The following is an 18,005-nucleotide window of genomic DNA, read 5'->3' as shown; positions in this document are numbered from 1 at the left end:
GGAAAGGGAGAGAGAGTTGAGAGTTAGTTTAAGGATCTCCGGGTGGCCAGAGGGTTGGAGGGTTGGCAGAGTAGGGAGTTCATTTCATGAAGGTCTCCCATATCACGTTTTGACCACAGCGTTTTCCCTGAAACTCAGAGAAATTATCTTCCCCTTCATGTATAAAAGATTCCTCCCTTTTTTTTTTTTTTTTGGTAACATATGCAGCCATCTTGGTCTATCTTTCATTTTCCTAGCTTGTGATGGACAGGAGTTTGAGTAATATACAAAGAGCTAGAGAGAGAGGCACAGGGACCCTGAGAGAGGGGGTCAGGGACACAGAAGGGGGAGGCAGAGACAGAGAGAGGCAGAGAGAGAGAGAGAGAGAGGCAGGCAGTAGAAGAGACAGAAGGATCCTTTCCAGGACTTCCCTGGTAGTCCAGTGGTTCAGAATCTGCCTGCCAATGCAGGGGACACACGTTTGAACCCTGGTCCAGGAAGATCCCACATGCCTCGGGGCAGCTAAGCCTGTGCACCACAAGAGAAGCCCTGTAGAGAGTAGAGAGTAGCCCCCACTCTCCTCAGCTGGAGAAAGCCTGCCTGCAGCAACGAAGGCACAGTGCTGCCAAAGAAAGAGAATAAGAAAGAAAGAGAAATTCCTTTTAGATAAAGATAGATTCCTCAAGGGCTGATATTCAGAGACAATGGGGCAAACCACAGAAGGTGCCCTGGAGCCCTGGCTGCTGTCCGTACAAGGCACCCAGATCCACTAGTGAGCACATCAGGGAGATGGCCAGGAGGCATTTCAACGGGGCTGGGGGAGATCCAGGGGCTTGGGCGGCTTACTCCGCTTTCTGTCTCCCCAGCTCGCCCTCCCTCACCTGCGCAAGAGTCGGGGAAACGTCATCAACATCTCCAGCCTGGTCGGGGCGATTGGCCAGTCCCAAGCGGTTCCCTACGTGGCCACCAAGGTACACTGCCGAGACACCCTGCCCCTTCCTTCAGGTGTCTCAGCCCTGAGGTATGGCCCGAGGCATGGCCACCTGGCCTTCCAGGAAACAGAGCCTAGTGCAGCAGGATGCAACCTGCAGGGAGAGCGTGACTTCCCTCTTCCGATGCCCCTTCTTGACGCCCCCTGGTTGGGTGCATGTGTGCCAGGTCGCTTAGTTGTGTCCGACTCTTTGGGGCCCCATAGACAATAGCCCGCCAGGCTCCTCTGTCCATGGGATCCTCCAGGCAAGAATACTGGAGTGGGTTGCCATGCCTCCTCTCCTCTGGTCTGAACTTTCTCCGCGCCCCATCTTCTGCAGGGGGCAGTGACAGCAATGACTAAAGCCTTGGCCCTGGATGAGAGTCAGTATGGCGTCCGTGTCAACTGGTGAGCAGCCTCACAGGGGTTGAGAGCCTCTTGGGGGAGTGAGCCCAAGGAGCAGTGTGTGCACTGGACTTCCCTGACCCCCTCTCCTCCCCCACCCCAGCATCTCCCCTGGAAACATCTGGACCCCTCTGTGGGAAGAGCTGGCGGCCTCAACCCCTGACCCCACTGCTACAATCCTAGAGGGCACTCTGGCCCAGGTAGGAGTGGGGGCCGGATCGAGGTGGTGTCAGGGTGGAGGTCAGGCGGGGGAGGTCAGGCACGGGCTCCTCGTGACTCTCCTTTCCCCCTTGTCTCTCCCCAGCCCCTGGGCCGCATGGGCCAGCCAGCTGAGGTGGCGGCTGCTGCTGTGTTCTTGGCCTCCGAAGCCACCTTCTGCACCGGGACTGAGCTGCTCGTGACCGGGGGTGCGGAGCTGGGGTATGGGCGCAAGGCAGGCCAGGCCGCCCCAGCGGAGGCCCCCACCAGCCCTTCCTGATCTCCCACATTTCCACCTGGGCCTTCCTGACGAGGGTTCTCCCACTCCAAACTCAAGTCTCCCAAACTCCAGTTTCCACCCTCTGCCTCTCAGGTGCAGCACCCCACCCACCCCAGCCCCGGCTGTAGATATTCAGACCACTCACCAATGTGCCAAACCACCCCACAGTTTCCCATAAAAGCACTTTGCAACCAGGAGGAGGAGGGCATCATTGCATTTATTTCCGGCCCTTTACTAGTCCTACCACGCCAGGACCGGGTCCCCCGCCCCCGCCCCATCCAGCTCCCACGCATTCCCACGCGTGGCTTAGACCCGAGGGACTACAACTCCCGGCAAGCCTTGCGGTAGGAGACTGCCGTCCAGGGCTCCTGGGAAAAGTTGCAGGTCGGCTTCACCCGGCGAGGTAATTAAAAAGGCCCGCCAGGGAGAGTCAATTAAGCTCTAATTAGGAGATAATGGAGGGGGTTAAGCAAACAGGCCTCCACTTTATTCTAGGCCCTTAGGGAAAAGGAGCTTTGACCTCGCTTGCGGCGGAGTAGGAGGCTGCCCAGAACCAAAAATAATGAGGGAAGGGGAAGCTAGGGGGTTGACACTCCCGGCTCAGAGGTAGAAAGGGCTGGGATCTGGACTCCAGGGTTTGAGGAGGAGGGAACTAGCCGGTGTGGACTCCCCGGCTGGGAGGGAGCGGAGTCTGGCCGCCCCCCCAGATAGGGCGAGGGGCCCTATCGGGGGTAGATCCCCCGGGTGCGGAGGTGGGGCTGCATTGCTGCTGCGGGATTGGCCGAGGCGGGGGTGTGTGCGGCAATCCCTGATTGGCCGCGGCGGAGGCGGGGAGCCGCCTGGGCGCCGCACCCTTGCGGCTCCAGCCTAGGTGGTAGGGGAGGAGGACTGGGCAGGTGGGAAGGAAAACAACGAGACACCCTGTGGGGAAGGACTCAGAATTTGACTGCCCGGGCCTGTGGCTTTTCGTACAGGGGTACCAGAATTTGGGAACAAAATGTCTCAGAGTAGAATTACGCAGACACAGTGACCTCAGGAGCGGAGTTTGAGGATACAACAGGAACAACAGTTTGGTGTCACAGTAACCTGGATGCAGGAGATGGGGGAACTTTGACCACGGAAGATTTTTTTGGGGGGGAGGGGGAAGCGCACGGTGACCTCGGGGCACGATATAGGGAACACTGAAACAGGTTTGACTTGCTCGCGATTAGAGAGTTCCTGAGGGGCTGCAGGGCTTCCCAAGTGGCTCAGTGGGTAAATAATCCTCCTGCAATGCAGGAGAAGCGGGTTCGATCCCTGCTGAGTCGGCAAGGAGGAGGGCATGGCAACCCACTCCAGTATTCTTGCCAGGAAAATCCCATGGACACAGTCGGACACAAATGAAGCAACTGAGCATGCACGCACTCAGCAGGGACTGTAGTCGACTGTCTCCCTCTGAGGGTCATGAAATTGGGGAGGCAGTCTAGAAGGGGCGTAACCAGGGAATCCTGCCTAGAGGCTGCTCACTGAAGCTCATTGATGAACTGGGGAACTGAACAATTTCAGGCGTCCCTGATGAAAAGGGCTGGAAGGAGGCATGGTGAACCTTGTGTGTTTATCTCTTTAAAAAGTTACAAAGAGTACACGTATATCTTCTCGTTGGAAAGGAAACCTATATTCAAACAGGGAAGTATCCGGACAGAGTCAAGCTCCCCCTTCATCCCTATCTGCCACCCTCTTCGGAGTCCTTTCCCTTCAAAAGTGTACTTTTACATAACATCTGCGCCCACCGACCTTAATTGCGTGGTTTTTCTTTTCACCAAGAATTGCGATATGTGAAGATTTCTGCTCCCCACCCCTCCCTTCTTTTCCCTTTAGCTTTCCACCACGGTACTGTACCTATTAAAATGCATTTCTGAAAACCGCTGAATGCACACTCAGGCGTCGGGGCTGGAAGGAGGATGTGTTTCAAGTTACTCCCTTCTGCTCGCGGGGTCTAGCGCATGCGCTCTGCGGTAGGGCCCTGCTCCCCGCGGGCGCCCTGCAACTGGGAAGGCCAGGCCCGCCTGGGGTGCTAGGCTGACAAACCATCCCACAGGAGGAGGCGTGAGCGGGGCGGGGCCGGAACGTCTTTATCCCGGGCCGCTCCCTGGGCGGGCACAGATCCCAGCCACACAGACCATGGCTGCAGCGGCTTTGAGGCAGGTGGGTTCGCGGCCCAGTGCCGGGGTCTGGGGAGCTCTTAGGGGAGGCGCACTTCCGGGTGGACCACTCGCCGGTGGCCCATCCGGTGGGGCGCAGGTACTCCCGCACTCAGGTTCCGCTGCAGGGAGCCAAGGAGGAGGGAGCCCCTTAGAAAGGAGCACGAGGCTTTAATGGGGATGAAGGGAGAGAAGTAATCGGTGGGAAGGGGGACCCAGACGGGACTTCTAGGGATGGATATATAGAAGAGGAGACGGCAATGGGAGAAGCATGGGACTGGGGTGACGGGATGGATTAGGAGGGAAGAGAGCCTTTGGGGGCTCCAGAATAAGATTCCCAGACCCTCTAGGTAAGTGGGAGCAGGATGAAGGCAGAGTTCAGTTTCAGATCTGGACTGGGACTAGGACCCAAGGCCCTATCTTCTTGGCACTAAAGATAGAGGTAGAATGTTGTGTCCCGGAAACCCCTTATCTGAAACTCTGCGCCAGGGTTGAAAATAGAGTTAATACCTCATTGTCAGCGACAGAGATTCTCCTGCTGAGAGTGGGACCCTCCATTCTTACTGATACATGTCAACAGGCAGAGCTTCGGAGAGCCTGTGATTTGAGAGAACAGGGTTTCTCAGTGAGGAAGGAAACAATAACAACTCGAAGAAGGGAGTCTTTATAACCCTTGACAGCTGCAGCTTAACGTTGGGAAAAATGGTTTCTGTTAACTTTGTACCTGACTTTATATGGGACTCTTAGCTTGATGGATAGCAGGATAGATGTTTCCTTTCTGAGTTGAGACGGAGACCAGCCTGGCCTGTGCCTGGGGCAATCTTGACTTTGTGAAGACACTCCTGGGCGATGGTGGTAGGACACCCTTGGGCTGTGAGTGCTGGGGTCAGTGAAGATTCCATCATATTATAGAGCCCTGCTCTGTGCATACCCTACCCCAACTCCAACTCCAATTTCTCATTTCCTAATTCAGCCCCAGAGCTTTTTACAACTATTTCCCGAAAGCTCAGCGCTCATCTGAGATCTCCTTGGGGCCCAATCCCCCAATAGTTTGGGGTATCAGGTGGTGGATCACCTTCCCTGAGGAGGGGTGAGACCCCTGCCCCCAGAAAAATATCCTGGGAGGGTGAAGGCAGCTTCTCCCAGTGTGACAGTGTCTCTATGGCCACTACAGATTTATAATCTCCTGGAAACAGTGCCCGGCACCTCTTCTCTGCCTTGTGGGTGTGTTTTCCTGCTCCTCCTCTCTGTCTCTCCTGGGTATCTCTGTCTCCAAGCATCGCTGAGGCAGCTTCTCTCCAGGTGTTGGCATTGCCCTGTCTCTGCTAGTCTCTCCTCGTTTCCTAGGCCTCCCTTTCACTTTGTGCTGTTCCCCAACGTTGGGTCTTGATCTATTACTCTCCTTTCTCCTGTTCTCTCTTTCCTATGGCTTCAGTTCATCTTGCCCTCAGTATTTTTTTTTTTCTTGATTTCTCCAGGCTTTGCCATGCCTGAATTTCCCTCCCTCGTGTGTCTTGTTTCAGTCTCTCTCTATATATGGTGGTGGTGGTGGTGGTGGTGGTGGTTTAGTCACTAAGTTGTGTCCAACTTTTGCAACCCCATGGACTGTAACCTGCCAGGCTTGTCTGTCCAAGGGATGTCCCAGGCAAGAATACTGGAGTGGGTTGCCATTTCCTCCTCCAGGGGATTTTCCCCTCTCTCTGTATGAAAGTGAAAGTGTTAGTTGCTCAGTCGTGTCTGATTCTTTTTAGCCCCCTGGACTGTAGCCCGCCAGGCTCCTCTGTCCATGGGATTCTCCAGGCAAGAATACTGGAGTGGGTTGCCATTCCCTTCTCCGGGGGATCTTCTCGACTCAGGGATTGAACCCAGGTCTCCTGTATTGACAGGCAGATTCTTTATTGCTGAGCCCCTCTATGATCATATCTAATCTGACTTCTCTTGGCCTTGGATTCCTGTTCCTTAATGTCCATGTCTTTTACTTCCTTGTCTCTTATTTTTTCTCATTCTTCTTCTTCTCTACTTTTTTCCTTTCTGCCTTCCTCTGAGGGCTGCTTTCCTGTCCACCTGCTGCCTGCCACCGCCCTGCCAGTTGGTCTTATCTCTATGCCAGGGGTGTCTTGTCCCCCTCCTGGCCAGTAACCCGCCCCTGGCTTGGGCAAGCCACAGAGCGCCACCTAGAGGCCATGCCCAGGACCCACACTGCGATCATCCCAGTAGCTCTCCGGCGCTCATAACATCCAGGACCATTCCTCAGACTTCATGGCCTAGACTTTGGGAATTCCAAACCCACAGCCCCCGTCTCCCCATGACTCACCTACTGGCCAGTGACTTCGGCCATTCACATCTGTTCTCAGTTCCCTCAGCTCACAGGGCAGGAGCAGGCTAGGCTGTTCTGTCGGCCAAACCTCATCACAGCTGCCTTTCCACCGGGCTGAGGAAAGAGGTATCGCGAGATCAGAGACTGTGGGGGAGAGGCCATCCTGCTAGACACAGACAGACCTTCTCTCCCCCGCTGGCCTTGGGCCGGACCACAGGGGAAGCGTTCATCCGAGCAATGTCTCTTGATGACTGGGGTGGTCCCCAAGTGTATGTGGCTGCCCCTCAGTTCCCTACAGCCCTGGGAACCATAGGGAATTGGAATTGCTGGTGTCCAGGGTGTGGGACTGGGGCCTCGATTAAGCTGAGCCCAGTTGATCTAATGCCCCCAAAGGGAAGGACTTGCAATTCTGGGTCTGAGGGTGGAGGGGGCTGGGGGTCTGGATCCTGAGGTGGGGGCCTGGAATCCGGGGTCTGGAATAGCAGGGGCTGGGGCCCTGGGTCCTGGGTCCTGGGGGAGCGTGACCTATGGGCCCTCCACTTTTCTAGCTCTTTCCAGGATTTGAGTTCCCCGGGGAGGCCTTCACTTACCTGCACACCTCTTGTCGTCCTCTGTCTGATCTGGGCTCAGGCAGGGCTGGGGCCAAAGTTCCCTGGGGTAGGAGGCGCCTGTATTTGACTTTGCCCCAGCTTGGAGGAAGGGATGGGAGCCGATTCAGCTCTTTATTGAGATGGCCCTTGTCGGGGCAGGGAGCTGACTTGGCCTCCTTGTGAACCTCCTGCTCCATGCTGATCAGGACAGGGGAACAGACCTGGCCAGGGCCGTGTGCTCTGTCTGGAAGCACTGGGCCTGAGACAGAGCATGCCCAAGGAACATCCCGAGTGCAGGTTGTGGAAAAGATGGGTGCAAGGACCCCTGCTCTCCCTGTCTCCTGGTCTCATCACCTCTCTTACTTCTGTCCCCACCCTCAGATTTGGATCCCCAGATTTCTCCCTGTTCCTTGGTTTCTGTGTGGTCCCAGAAGATATGCCTCATCCAGTTTCAAGGTGACAGTGGGGATTAGGGTTTGGATCTCAAGGAAGAGGGGCTGGGGGCCTGGACCAGTGGGTCTGAGGGAGGCAGGGGCTGGGAGCTAGCTTTAGTCATCTCCAAAAGATCCAGGGTCCGAAGGTGAAGGGTGGCAATGGGTTAGCCTAATTGCTTGCCATCAGGCTGTGGGAAAGTAATGAAACTGCATGTCCCAGAAGCCTCTGGGACTACAGATCCCTCTTCTCTCTGGTTCTCAGCCCCAGGGCTTTCTGGGAGTTGTAGTCTTTCAGATTGGAAGCTGTGGTCAGACTCCAAGACGCCTGTCTTTTCTCAGGCTGCTGACCTGCAGCTGGAAGTGACACAGGAGCCTCATAAGAAGCCTGACCCCAGCCAGCCCCTGCTGTTCGGGAAGACATTCACCGACCACATGCTGATGGTGGAATGGAGCCAGGAGAAGGGCTGGGGCCAGCCCCGAATCCAGCCCTTCCAGAACCTCACGCTGCACCCAGCCTGCTCCGCTCTGCACTACTCCCTTCAGGTGGCAGGGCAGCGGCCCTCCCTCCCCTGTCTCTCCCTGCGTCTCTACCATCTTGCTGGGTCTCTTGCTGGGTCTACCTCCCTGGGTTTGCTTTATGTGTGTTTCTCATTTCCACGCCCTCCTCACCCATTTTTCTGAGGCTTGTCATGTTCCAAGTCCCACGTTGGGTGATGCCGGGTCCCCAGAGATGAGCAGACCCAATTCCTTCTCTTGAAAACCCCACGCTTTGGTGCCCACCCAGGGGGATCTGGACTCTGATGGAGGCAGCTGAGGTATTATGGGAGGCCAGAAGAGGAACGCCCACCCTACCTCTTATTCGACCGAAAGTGGAGTCTTTCCTGGCAAAGAGGGGAGCCGAGGCTCTTAGAGGGAGAGGCGACATCAGTATAAAGACACAGTCCAAAGAAGAGCCTGGTATATTTGGGAGGGAAGCGTGGGGTTGGAGACTACGGGGAGGCTGAGGATGTCAGAACCCCAGAGAAGCTGGGACCTTGCCAAGGGCACTGGGAGCCCCGAGGGCTCTGAGCAGGCATACAGCAGGTAGAGTAAGACCCTTCTCAGGCCATGTGAAGGATGAGCTGAGGTCAGAGCCAGGGGGATCGCCAGGAGGGGATGGGGCAGAGAGATTCAGGGATACCAGGGATGGACCAGCGGGGCTAGGGAAGGGCAAGGAGGGCTGAATACTGTGCCCAGGGGTTTAGCTGTGTAGACCACGGGACCATGCTGATATGGGGACATAGGAGGAGGAGGATTGGCTTTGTGGGACTTGGTGAGGGCCCACGAGGAGAGAGACGCAGGAGACATTTTACCCAGTTACCAGCTTCAAGCTATGGCTGAAAGCAAAGTCTTTCCCAAAGAAGCTTTACTTGTTGCCAGATTTTGGAGGGACACACTGCAGTTCTAGTAGCTGGTTGGCACTTTGACTGATTTTTGTCCCTTACAGAGTCATTCTCCAACGTTAGGCATGTTCCCCACCCCCCTACCCCCCTACCCCCCCACGGCCCGCCTTTTTTTTTTTTTTTTTTCTCTCTTTCTTTTCTTTTCAGAATTTTGATGGTTTTCCTTCCCACCTACTCTGGACATTTGATTCGAATGGATCAGTTCTGTGCAGAGAAGACCCAGCGTGGGGAACAGATACAAAGGACAGATGGTCAAGACGTGTCTACAGAGTCCCCCCCGCCCCCAGGAAGGTGGCTTTTGGAGATCACCATTTATTTGGCTCTCCTTTCAGCCCAGCATGACACGATGTCCTCCAACAGTACTTTTGGAGGGCAAAAGTACTTTTGGGGACCCAGTACTTTTTCTTTAGTGGAGTGAGTGAAGATGAAGGGGTTGAGCATCCAAAAAACATGTCTTTCACGATAGCTCTCACATAGCGCTCCCCAGGTGGCACAGTGGTAAAGCATCCGCCTGCCAACGCAGGAGACGCAAGAGATGTGGGTTCGATCCCTGGGTTGGGAAGATCCCCTGGAGGAGAAAATGGCAACCCACTCCAGTATTCTTGCCTGGAGAATCCCATGGACAAGAGGAGGCTGGTGGGCTACAGTCCATGGGGTCACAGAGTCGGACACGACCGAGTGATGGACACTTTCGTTTTCCCTTCTTTTAATGTAGCCTAGAGATTCTTGGGCAGCCCTTGAAGAGCTTTGTCCTCCTTTTCTGCTGCTCTGTAGTATTCCATCCTAAAAATGCCTCCTTTAGGCGATCACCTGTTGCTGGACACTTAGGTTGTTCCCAGGCTTGTGCTATTATAAACAGCACTGCAATAAACTGCAAACACTTCACTTCCTTTAAGAGCAAATGTGTCTCTCCTTTCAATTTCTGGAACTGTTGGCTCAAAGGGTGTATGTGCTTGTAATTGCTGACAGACAGATGTTGAGTCATCAATATCTTCTGTGACAGATGTTGTGACAGAGCTGTGTCAATTTCCACACTTACCAGCCAGGCTTGTTTTCCCTGTACCCTGGATGACCCTTGTGAAACTTTTAGATGTCTTGTAACCTCCTAAGTGTTTTTAAAGGTACTTCAAGGTAATTTTAATTTGCCTTTTCCTTCCCATTATGAATGGAGTTGACCATCTTTTCACAATGGAAGAGCCATTTTTAGTTCCTTCCTGTGAACTGTCCATTTTCTTGGCTGATTTTTCTATTAGAGTGGGTTTCTGTATTTATTTGTAGGAGTACTTTGTGTATTAAAGATAAATCATTTGTGATGTGAGTTGAAAGTTTCTACCCAGTTTTCTTTTTATTTTTATGCAGTCTTGTCATTTTGATTTCTGTGATTTGTCATATTTAGAACACCAGCCCCAATTCAAAATATAAAATGGTCCTTTTGTGTTTTCCTTTACTGCTTATGGAAGAAATTTCATTTAAACCTGAAAATTTTCCTGATGTGAGGTATGAGGTTGCTGCTGCTGCTGCTGCTGCTGAGTCGCTCCAGTCGTGTCCGACGCTGTGCGACCCCATAGACGGCAGCCCACCAGGCTCCCCCGTCCCTGGGATTCTCCAGGCAAGAACACTGGAGTGGGTTGCCATTTCTTTCTCCAGTTCATGAAAGTGAAAAGTGAAAGTGAAGTCGCTCAGTCGTGTCCGACTCTTTGCGACCCCATGGACTGCTGCCCACCAGGCTCCTCTGTCCATGGGATTTTCCAGGCAAGAGTACTGGAGTGGGTTGCCATTGCCTTCTCCGGTATGAGGTAGGGATGCAACTTAATTTCCGACCCCCCCCCCCAAATATCCAGAAATGGATATTTGGTTGTTCAGCACCATTTAACTGAGCTGATCTTTTTTTTTTTTTTTTTTTTTTTTTTACAATTTTTACTGAAATACAGTTGGGTTACAATATTGTGGTGGTTTCAGGTATACAGCAAAGTGATTCAGTTATACTATAATCCACTTTCTAGTCTCTTGCGTTGTTTGACCTGTCAGTTCATTTGTCAATGTCACTTTAAGTGTAGATTTATAATCTGTTTTCATATGTGATAAGGCAGCTTCCCACTCTTACCTCTGCCCTTATTTTTACATTTTTTCCCAAAATACTCTAATTATTTTTATTTTGCATTCTTCATTCATTTATTCATTCATCCAGTCAATAGAAACCTACTATTCACCAAGAACTTACCTGGGCTTAGTGGGAGTAGGGGGGGTGGTTCTTTAGTGATATCTTTATTTATATATTTGTTGATGAACATTAAAATTGCTTCCATATCTTAGTTATTTTAAATAGCACTGCTGTGAACACAGGGGTGCAGGCATCTTTTTGAATTAGTTCTGTCTGATATATGCCCACAAGTGGGGTTGTTGAATCATACAGCACCTCTATTTTTAATTTTTTTTTTTTTTAGGAACCTCCATACTGTATTCCATAATGGTTGCACCAATTTATATTCCCACCGACAGTGTAGGAGGGGTCCCTTTCTCTACACCCTCTCCAGCATTGGTTATTTGTAGACATTTGAATGATGGCCATATTGACCTATGAAGTGGTACCTCTCTGTAGTTTTGATTTGCACTTTTCTAATAATTAGCGATATTGAGCATCTTTTCCCTGTTGGCCATCTGGGTGAACATTGTATGATTTCATCCATGGCTATTAAAGTATTTCTCTAAAACACAAAAAGGCTATTTAAAAAGATAACTTCTGGGAATTCCCTGGTGGTCCAGTGGTTAAGACTTTGAGCTCTCACTGCCGAATGTCCTGGGTTCAATCCCTAGTCGGGGAACTGAGATCCCACAAAGCATGTGGTGTGGCCAAATAAATAAACAGGTAACTTCCATGTCATCCTCATTCCTGAGAAATGGTCCCAGTAACATGGAAAGGGTTTAAGCAAAGCGTGCTCCTTGCTCTGGGTCTCTCTGTTCTGCTTTCTCTGGCTTCTGTCCCTTGCTGTCTCCTCTCCTGGTCTGTCTGGATCTTTCCTCTCCTCCTCTGTGTGCTCAGTGGGTTAATCTCTTCCCTGCTTGCTGTATTTTTCTGTGTCAGTATCCCTGTGTATCAGCCTGTGTCTCTCCCTGGCTGGGTGAGCTGTCTCCCTGAACCCTGACCTTCCGCCCTTCCTGTCCCTGCAGCTCTTTGAAGGCATGAAGGCGTTCAAAGGCGGGGACCAGCGCGTGCGCCTCTTCCGACCTTGGCTCAACATGGAACGGATGCTGCGCTCGGCCCTCCGCCTCTGCCTGCCGGTGAGGGGCCCCAGGCTGCCCTAGGAGGGTGGGGCAGGGGGGCATGGATGGGGGCCAGGGTCGCGAGGGTCCCCTGACTCATCTTCATCCCACCCAGAGTTTCGACAAAATTGAGTTGCTGGAGTGCATCCGCCGGCTGGTGGAAGTGGACCAGGACTGGGTCCCTGGCAGCGTGGGCACTAGCCTCTACGTGCGGCCCGTGTTGATCGGGAACGAGGTGGGCCGGCTACGGGGGCTGCGGAGCCACACTTGGGGGGCGGGTTGCCTTCCTGAAGGAGAAGGGCCGGGGACCCAGGCATGGGTCAGGGAAGGGGCTGGGGGCCTGGACTCCTGGGTCCCTGATGCCCCCTTCCGCCCATCGCAGCCCTCGCTAGGTGTCGGCCATCCTACTCGAGCCCTCCTGTTCGTCATTCTCAGCCCGGTGGGCGCCTACTTCCCTGGAGATGCCTTGAAACCTGTCTCCCTCCTGGCAGATCCATCATTCATCCGGGCCTGGGTGGGTGGGGTCGGCGACTACAAGCTGGGAGGGTAAGTAGTCCTTTGCCCACCCCTTGGGTCTGGTGCACTGGGTGTCAGAGACACCGGTTGTGTTTTTGGATGGCCAGTGGTGAGACTCAGATTGGTTCCCAGGGAAGTCTTTAGAAATGAATTCACACTTAGCTCACTGGTCTCTCCTCCAGGTAGCCTCCCCTGAAAACCCAACCTCCCTCAGCTCCTATAGTACCCAGGGGCTCTGGCATCCACCACCCTGCCTGTGGACTTCCTGTGAATTTATCTGTCTTGCCAGGGGCCTCGGCTCAGCAGGGCAAGGAGGGTTAGGATGGGGATAAGGCAGAGGGCGGGCTTAGGGTGTGTTGGGACAGCAAGTGTGGCCCAGCTGGGAATTCATTCAGGTCCTTTCAAAACATCTCGTTGAGGTTTCCTGAGGGCCAACGTGAACTTCTCGATGATCACGCTGGTTTTAGAAAAGGCAGAGGAACGAGAGATCAAATTGCCAACATCTGCTGGATCATCTAAAAAGCAGGAGAGTTTCAGAAAAACATTTATTCCTTCTTTACTGGCTATGCCAAAGCCTTTGACTGTGTAGATCACAATAAGCTGTGGAAAATTCTGAACAAGATGGGGATACCAGACCACCTGACCTGCCTCTTGAGAAATCTGTATGCAAGTCAGGAAGCAACAGAACTGGACATGGAACAACAGACTGGTTCCAAATAGGAAAAGGAGTACGACAAGGCTGTATATGGTCACCCTGCTTATTTAACTTACATACAGAGTACATCATGAGAAACGCTGGGCTGGAAGAAACACAAGCTGGAATCACGATTGCCAGGAGAAATATCAATAACTTCAGATACGCAGATGACACCACCCTTATGGCAGAAAGCAAAGAACTAAAGAGCCTCTTGATGAAAATGAAAGAGGAAGTGAAAAAGTTGGCTTAAAGTTCAACATTCAGAAAACTAAGATCATGTCATCTGGCCCCATCACTTCATGGCAAATAGATGGGGAAACATTGGCAGACTTTATTTTCTTGGGCTCCAAAATCACTGCAGATGGTGACTGCAGCCATGAAATTAAAAGATGCTTACTCTTTGGAAGAAAAGTTATGACCAGCCTAGACAGCATATTAAAAAGCAGAGATATTACTTTGCCAACAAAGGTCGGTCTAGTCAAGGCTATGGTTTTTCCAGTGGTCATGTATGGATGTGAGAGTTGGACTATAAAGAAAGCTGAGTGCCGAAGAAGTGATGCTTTTGAACTGTGGTGTTGGAGAAGACTCTTGAGAATCCTTTGGACTGCAAGGAGATTCAACCAGTCCATCCTAAAGGAGATCAGTCCTGAGTGTTCCTTGGAAGGACTGATGCTGAAGCTGAAACTCCAGTACTTTGGCCACCTCATTCGGAGAGTTGACTCATTTGAAAAGACCCTGATGCTGGGAGGGATTGAAGGCGGGAGAAGAAGGGGACGACAGAGGATGAGATGGTTGGATGGCATCACCGACTCAATGGACATGAGTTTGAGTAAACTCCAGGAGTTGGTGATGGACAGGGAGGCCTGGCGTGGTGCAGTCCATGGGGTTGCAAAGAGTCGGACAAGACTGAGCAACTGAACCGAACTGAACTGGGTGAAGCTGGGGACACAGATGAGTCTGATCTGGGCCCTGCCCTCCAGGGGCTCCCAGGCTGGTGGGAGCCCCGGTATCCAGGGCAGCACGTGCTCTGATGGGGATCAACGGAACACAGGAAAGTCTTCACAAAGGAGGTCCAATGGGTAGGGTGGAGGTGGTTTCCTGGATACAAAAGTGGTGTGTATGTGAGTCGCTCAGTTGTGTCTGACTTTTCACCACCCCATGGACTGTGGCTTGCCAGGCTCCTCCGTCCATGGAATTCTCTAGGCAAGAATACTGGAATGGGTCACTTTCAAATCCTGGGAACACACCAGTGGAGGCATCAGGGAGGGGCATCACCGAAGTTGTCAGAGAAGAAAAATAAGTCTGGCTTTTGCAAAAGGCGTAACAGGTAGTCCCAGACCAGGCCCAGCCCTGAATACTGGACTGAAGGGCTGGGATCTTGTCCCAGAGGCCATGGGGAGCCCTGGGAGGCTTGTGAGCAGACGGGGAGCGAGGTCAGCTCTGGGTGTGTTAAATCAGGGCAAAACGGGAAAGCATCAAGGTGGCCAGTTGATCGCAAGAGCCCAAAGGAGGCTTGAAACCCAGCCCGGAGGTTCAGTAAGCCTCTCAGAGGGGGTGACGTCACAGGTGGTTTTGAAGGACCTCACAGCTGTTTGTGAGTGGGGCGGGAGCAGGATGAGTGCTGGTCTGGAAAGACTCACATCGGGCCACGTCAGGGGAAGGCTGGGGGTCCCTTGACCTGTTCCACCATGTTGCTGTCCACCAGGAATTACGGGCCCACCGTGTTAGTGCAGCAGGAGGCACAAAAGAAGGGCTGCGAGCAGGTCCTCTGGCTGTATGGGCCTGATCACGAGCTCACGGAGGTGGGCACCATGAACATCTTCGTCTTCTGGACCTATGAGGACGGGGGTGAGCCCACCCATGACCAACCCCAGGCCGGGTGGAAGTGGGCGGGAGCAGAAATTCTTAGTGGCTGCAGGTCTTGGGGCTTGGCTGTGAGTGGGGTGGCTCCTAAGAGGATGGGATGGTGTGAGGTAACATGCTCCCTCCCCTTTCTCTTCCATCTGACCCAGCGCTGGAACTGGTGACCCCCCCGCTGGACGGCATCATCCTACCTGGAGTAGTCCGACAGAGTCTGCTGGACCTGGCCCGGACCTGGGTGAGAGCATGCTGTCTCCGGGTGGCCAGAGTGACGGGGTACTGCTGTGTTGCAGGACTGGAGTACTGGGGGTGGTGGAGGGGACGGGGCGCAGTGGCATGCCTCTTTCTCACCGTCCACACGGCGGGCTCAGAGGTTATTTGTCTCGCCCCACAGGGTGAATTCCGAGTGACAGAGCGTAAGATCACCATGAAGGAGTTCCTGCGGGCGCTGGAGGACGGCCGGGTCCGAGAAGTCTTCGGTTCAGGCACCGCTTGCCAGGTCTGCCCCGTGCACCAAATCCTGTACCAAGGCAAGGTGAGGAAGGGCCAGCTTGGACCGTGAGGGAGAAGAAATGGGTGGGGGCCCGTCCTTACCACCCTTTCTTCCCCAGCATTTCCACATTCCCACCATGGAAAACGGGCCACAGCTTATCCTCCGCTTCCACAAGGAACTGAAGGCGATCCAGGTGAGGTGCACCTGCTGGGAGCTGGGCTGGATGCTTGGTTGCCCAAGAGAAGTTCACAACCCAGAGGCTCTGAGCTGAGGCTTCCTGTCCCCCACCCCCATCACCCACCACAGTCCCACCAGCTGAAAATGGCTCCGTCCATCGGCCTCTGGGCCTCCGACTGAGTTTGCTTTCCTCAAGGCCCTGTGGCCTAGAACACTTCTTGGGACTAAATGGTGCTTCTCTGTGAGCCTCTGGAGCTCTGGCTTGAGAAATTCCCTTCCCATGAGCCTCCGGGACCCCAAGCCAACCTTCTGGCTGCTGAGTTCCGAGTCCCAGGGATCCCCAGGCGCCCAGGGCTATTTCGCTGGCTTGAGAAATGTTGCTCCTACCAGCCTCTGCACTCTGCCCCGACTCTGTGGCCTAAGTGAAAGTGAAGTCGCTCAGTCCTGTCCGACTCTTTGCGACCCCATGGACTGTAACCTACCAGGCTCCTCCATCCATGAGATTCTCCAGGCAAGAATACTGGAGTGGGTTGCCATTTCCTTCTCCAGGGGACCTTCCCGACCCAGGGATTGAACCCCGGTCTCCTGCCTTACAGGCAGATGCTTTAACCTCTGAGCCACCAGGGAAGCCCCCTGCGGCTAAGAACGTTTCCTATCATAGGCCCGTGGAGGTACTTTCATACGTCTGAACCGAGCTATCTTGCCTTTCCTGGCACTGGAACTGGAGCTCCTTTTCTGTGAGCTTCTGTAAATTCCAGAGTATCCGGACCGAGAACTACACCTCCTGCCTATCCAGGTTTTCTCAGCTGAAGAACTCCCCCCCCCCCCCCCCCCCCCCGAGCCTTCAGGGCCTCACAACTCCTCTTCGCAGAACTACAACTTCTTTGGGCCTCTGCGCCGCCTTTGCCACGTTCGTTGGGCTTCCGGGAAGTGGACTACATTTCCCATGAGGCCCTGGGGCGTAACTTTGCCTGCAGTCAGGCTAGGATGCCCCAGGGCCTGCTGGGAGTTGTAGTGTGATTTCCTCTCACCTCCGCCTGTGTTATTCTATAGTACGGATCAAAAGCCCATGAATGGATGCTCCCGGTGTAATGCTCTGGGCTTCGCCGGACCACTCCACGGACCACCGCCGTGTAGCATCCAGCCCCTGTTGGACCATCACCTCCGTACCAATGACTCACCTGAAGTGCAATATGAAGTAAGAGACGGGGGAGCCAGGACGCCTGGATCTCCGGTGCCCCCATGTTACACTCCCAAAGCCATAAGGGCCTGACCCAGGCGTCTTGGCCCCTAGCCCCGCCACTCAGGCCTTGGGGACCCGTACTCCCCGCTGCTCCGTGTTGTGGGTCAGGTATATACTTTGACCCCAAATCAGCATCTCCGTTTTCAGGCCGGATCTCCCGGTGCTGCAGTTTTTTGTTTTCTGTTTTTTTGTTTTTTCCCTAGCTGCGATTTTGAAATAAAATGCCAAAGAACAAGACATTAAGTTTCATCTTCAATGAAGCAATTCAGCGGCTCTAGCGTCTTAACCAGGAACCCACATGTTCAACCCATTTCATTTTCAAGGGCCCAGCAATCCAAACCCTCCAAGTCCTGGTGGTTTCTCAGATGGGGAGATTTTTCCACTTGTCACAAATTGAGCTTAGCATCTTCCCTCACTAAGATGGGACCCACCTCCCCATCTTGCAGGACAGCCCCACTGTACACTCCAGTCACTCTGCCAGACCCCTCTGCTCTGTACTCCCCACAAAGCCTCTGAGTCCCCAGCCCTGTCCTCTTTTCCCAGACTCTGTTTTCTTGGCTTCAGCTCAGATCTTGTCTCTTGCCTGGCTTCCAATTTGACCTGGAAAGGGTCTTTCTATACTCAGAGCTGCCCTTAACTGGCTACAGATCTGAATTCTGGATTCTAACTTTCTTCTGTTACCTGATCAGTGTATAACCTGGGGTATGCTGCCTGAGCTCTGATCCTGGGGAGACCCTGTGGGACTATTGGGTAGACTCTGATTGTGGCCTGTCCAGCAGCCATCAGCTTTGGTACCAGGATTCTGATCTATTGAGACAGCAGGCAACCATTGCCGCACCCCTCCTCATTCTCTTTTTCAATGGTTGTTCAAGGGAAGGTCATGGGCCAAGGGGATACAAGAGGAAATTTGCCTGGAGGCCTCTGGGAAAGTTGTCCTTCCTAAATTAATCATTCCAGAAGGGC

General features: G+C 53.4%; 2 protein-coding genes and 1 long non-coding RNA gene across 7 annotated transcripts in view; 2 read left to right on the top strand and 1 right to left on the bottom strand.

Annotated features, from left to right (window-relative positions):
* The window catches only part of HSD17B14 (hydroxysteroid 17-beta dehydrogenase 14), an 18,775-nt gene extending 16,745 nt beyond the window's left edge, over positions 1-2,030 (top strand). For both annotated transcript variants that reach the window (XM_018062745.1, XM_018062744.1), the window contains 4 exons: positions 846-950; positions 1,290-1,357; positions 1,458-1,554; positions 1,659-2,030. In XM_018062745.1, coding sequence (XP_017918234.1) covers positions 846-950; positions 1,290-1,357; positions 1,458-1,554; positions 1,659-1,832 — 444 coding nt within the window. In that variant the 3' untranslated portion in view covers positions 1,833-2,030. The remainder of the gene's footprint in view (positions 1-845; positions 951-1,289; positions 1,358-1,457; positions 1,555-1,658) is intronic.
* Positions 1-7,294, bottom strand: part of LOC106503135 — a 12,473-nt gene extending 5,179 nt beyond the window's left edge. The window contains exons 1-3 of one of the 2 annotated variants that reach the window (XR_001296802.2): positions 6,920-7,294; positions 6,327-6,443; positions 4,523-4,609 (exon numbers count right to left, since the gene is read on the bottom strand). This is a non-coding gene — a long non-coding RNA (uncharacterized LOC106503135). Of the gene's footprint in view, positions 1-4,022; positions 4,610-6,326; positions 6,444-6,919 lie in introns of those variants that run through there. The other variant, XR_001296801.2, reaches the window with a different exon arrangement.
* BCAT2 (branched chain amino acid transaminase 2) lies at positions 3,141-18,005 on the top strand. 3 transcript variants are annotated; one of them, XM_013971441.2, is made up of 11 exons: positions 3,141-4,016; positions 7,301-7,375; positions 7,693-7,896; positions 11,964-12,074; positions 12,172-12,291; positions 12,439-12,602; positions 14,975-15,117; positions 15,282-15,367; positions 15,524-15,664; positions 15,741-15,815; positions 16,853-18,005. In XM_013971441.2, the coding sequence occupies exons 1-11, from the start codon at positions 3,993-3,995 to the stop codon at positions 16,889-16,891; spliced, it is 1,182 nt and encodes a 393-aa protein (XP_013826895.2). In that variant the 5' UTR covers positions 3,141-3,992; the 3' UTR covers positions 16,892-18,005. The 3 variants fall into 3 exon arrangements, with proteins under 3 accessions (XP_013826895.2, XP_017918232.1, XP_017918231.1); XM_018062743.1 differs by lacking the exons at positions 3,141-4,016; positions 7,301-7,375; positions 7,693-7,896 and adding exons at positions 9,421-9,916; positions 10,256-10,404 and having other exon boundaries at positions 16,853-17,279; XM_018062742.1 differs by lacking the exons at positions 3,141-4,016; positions 7,301-7,375; positions 7,693-7,896 and adding an exon at positions 9,422-10,404 and having other exon boundaries at positions 16,853-17,279.

The sequence above is a fragment of the Capra hircus genome, chromosome 18 (genome assembly GCF_001704415.2).
Source record: "Capra hircus breed San Clemente chromosome 18, ASM170441v1, whole genome shotgun sequence".
Lineage (NCBI taxonomy): Eukaryota > Metazoa > Chordata > Mammalia > Artiodactyla > Bovidae > Capra > Capra hircus.
The sequence above is the reverse complement of the archived record's forward strand: the minus strand, read 5'-3'. Positions and strand labels throughout refer to the sequence as shown.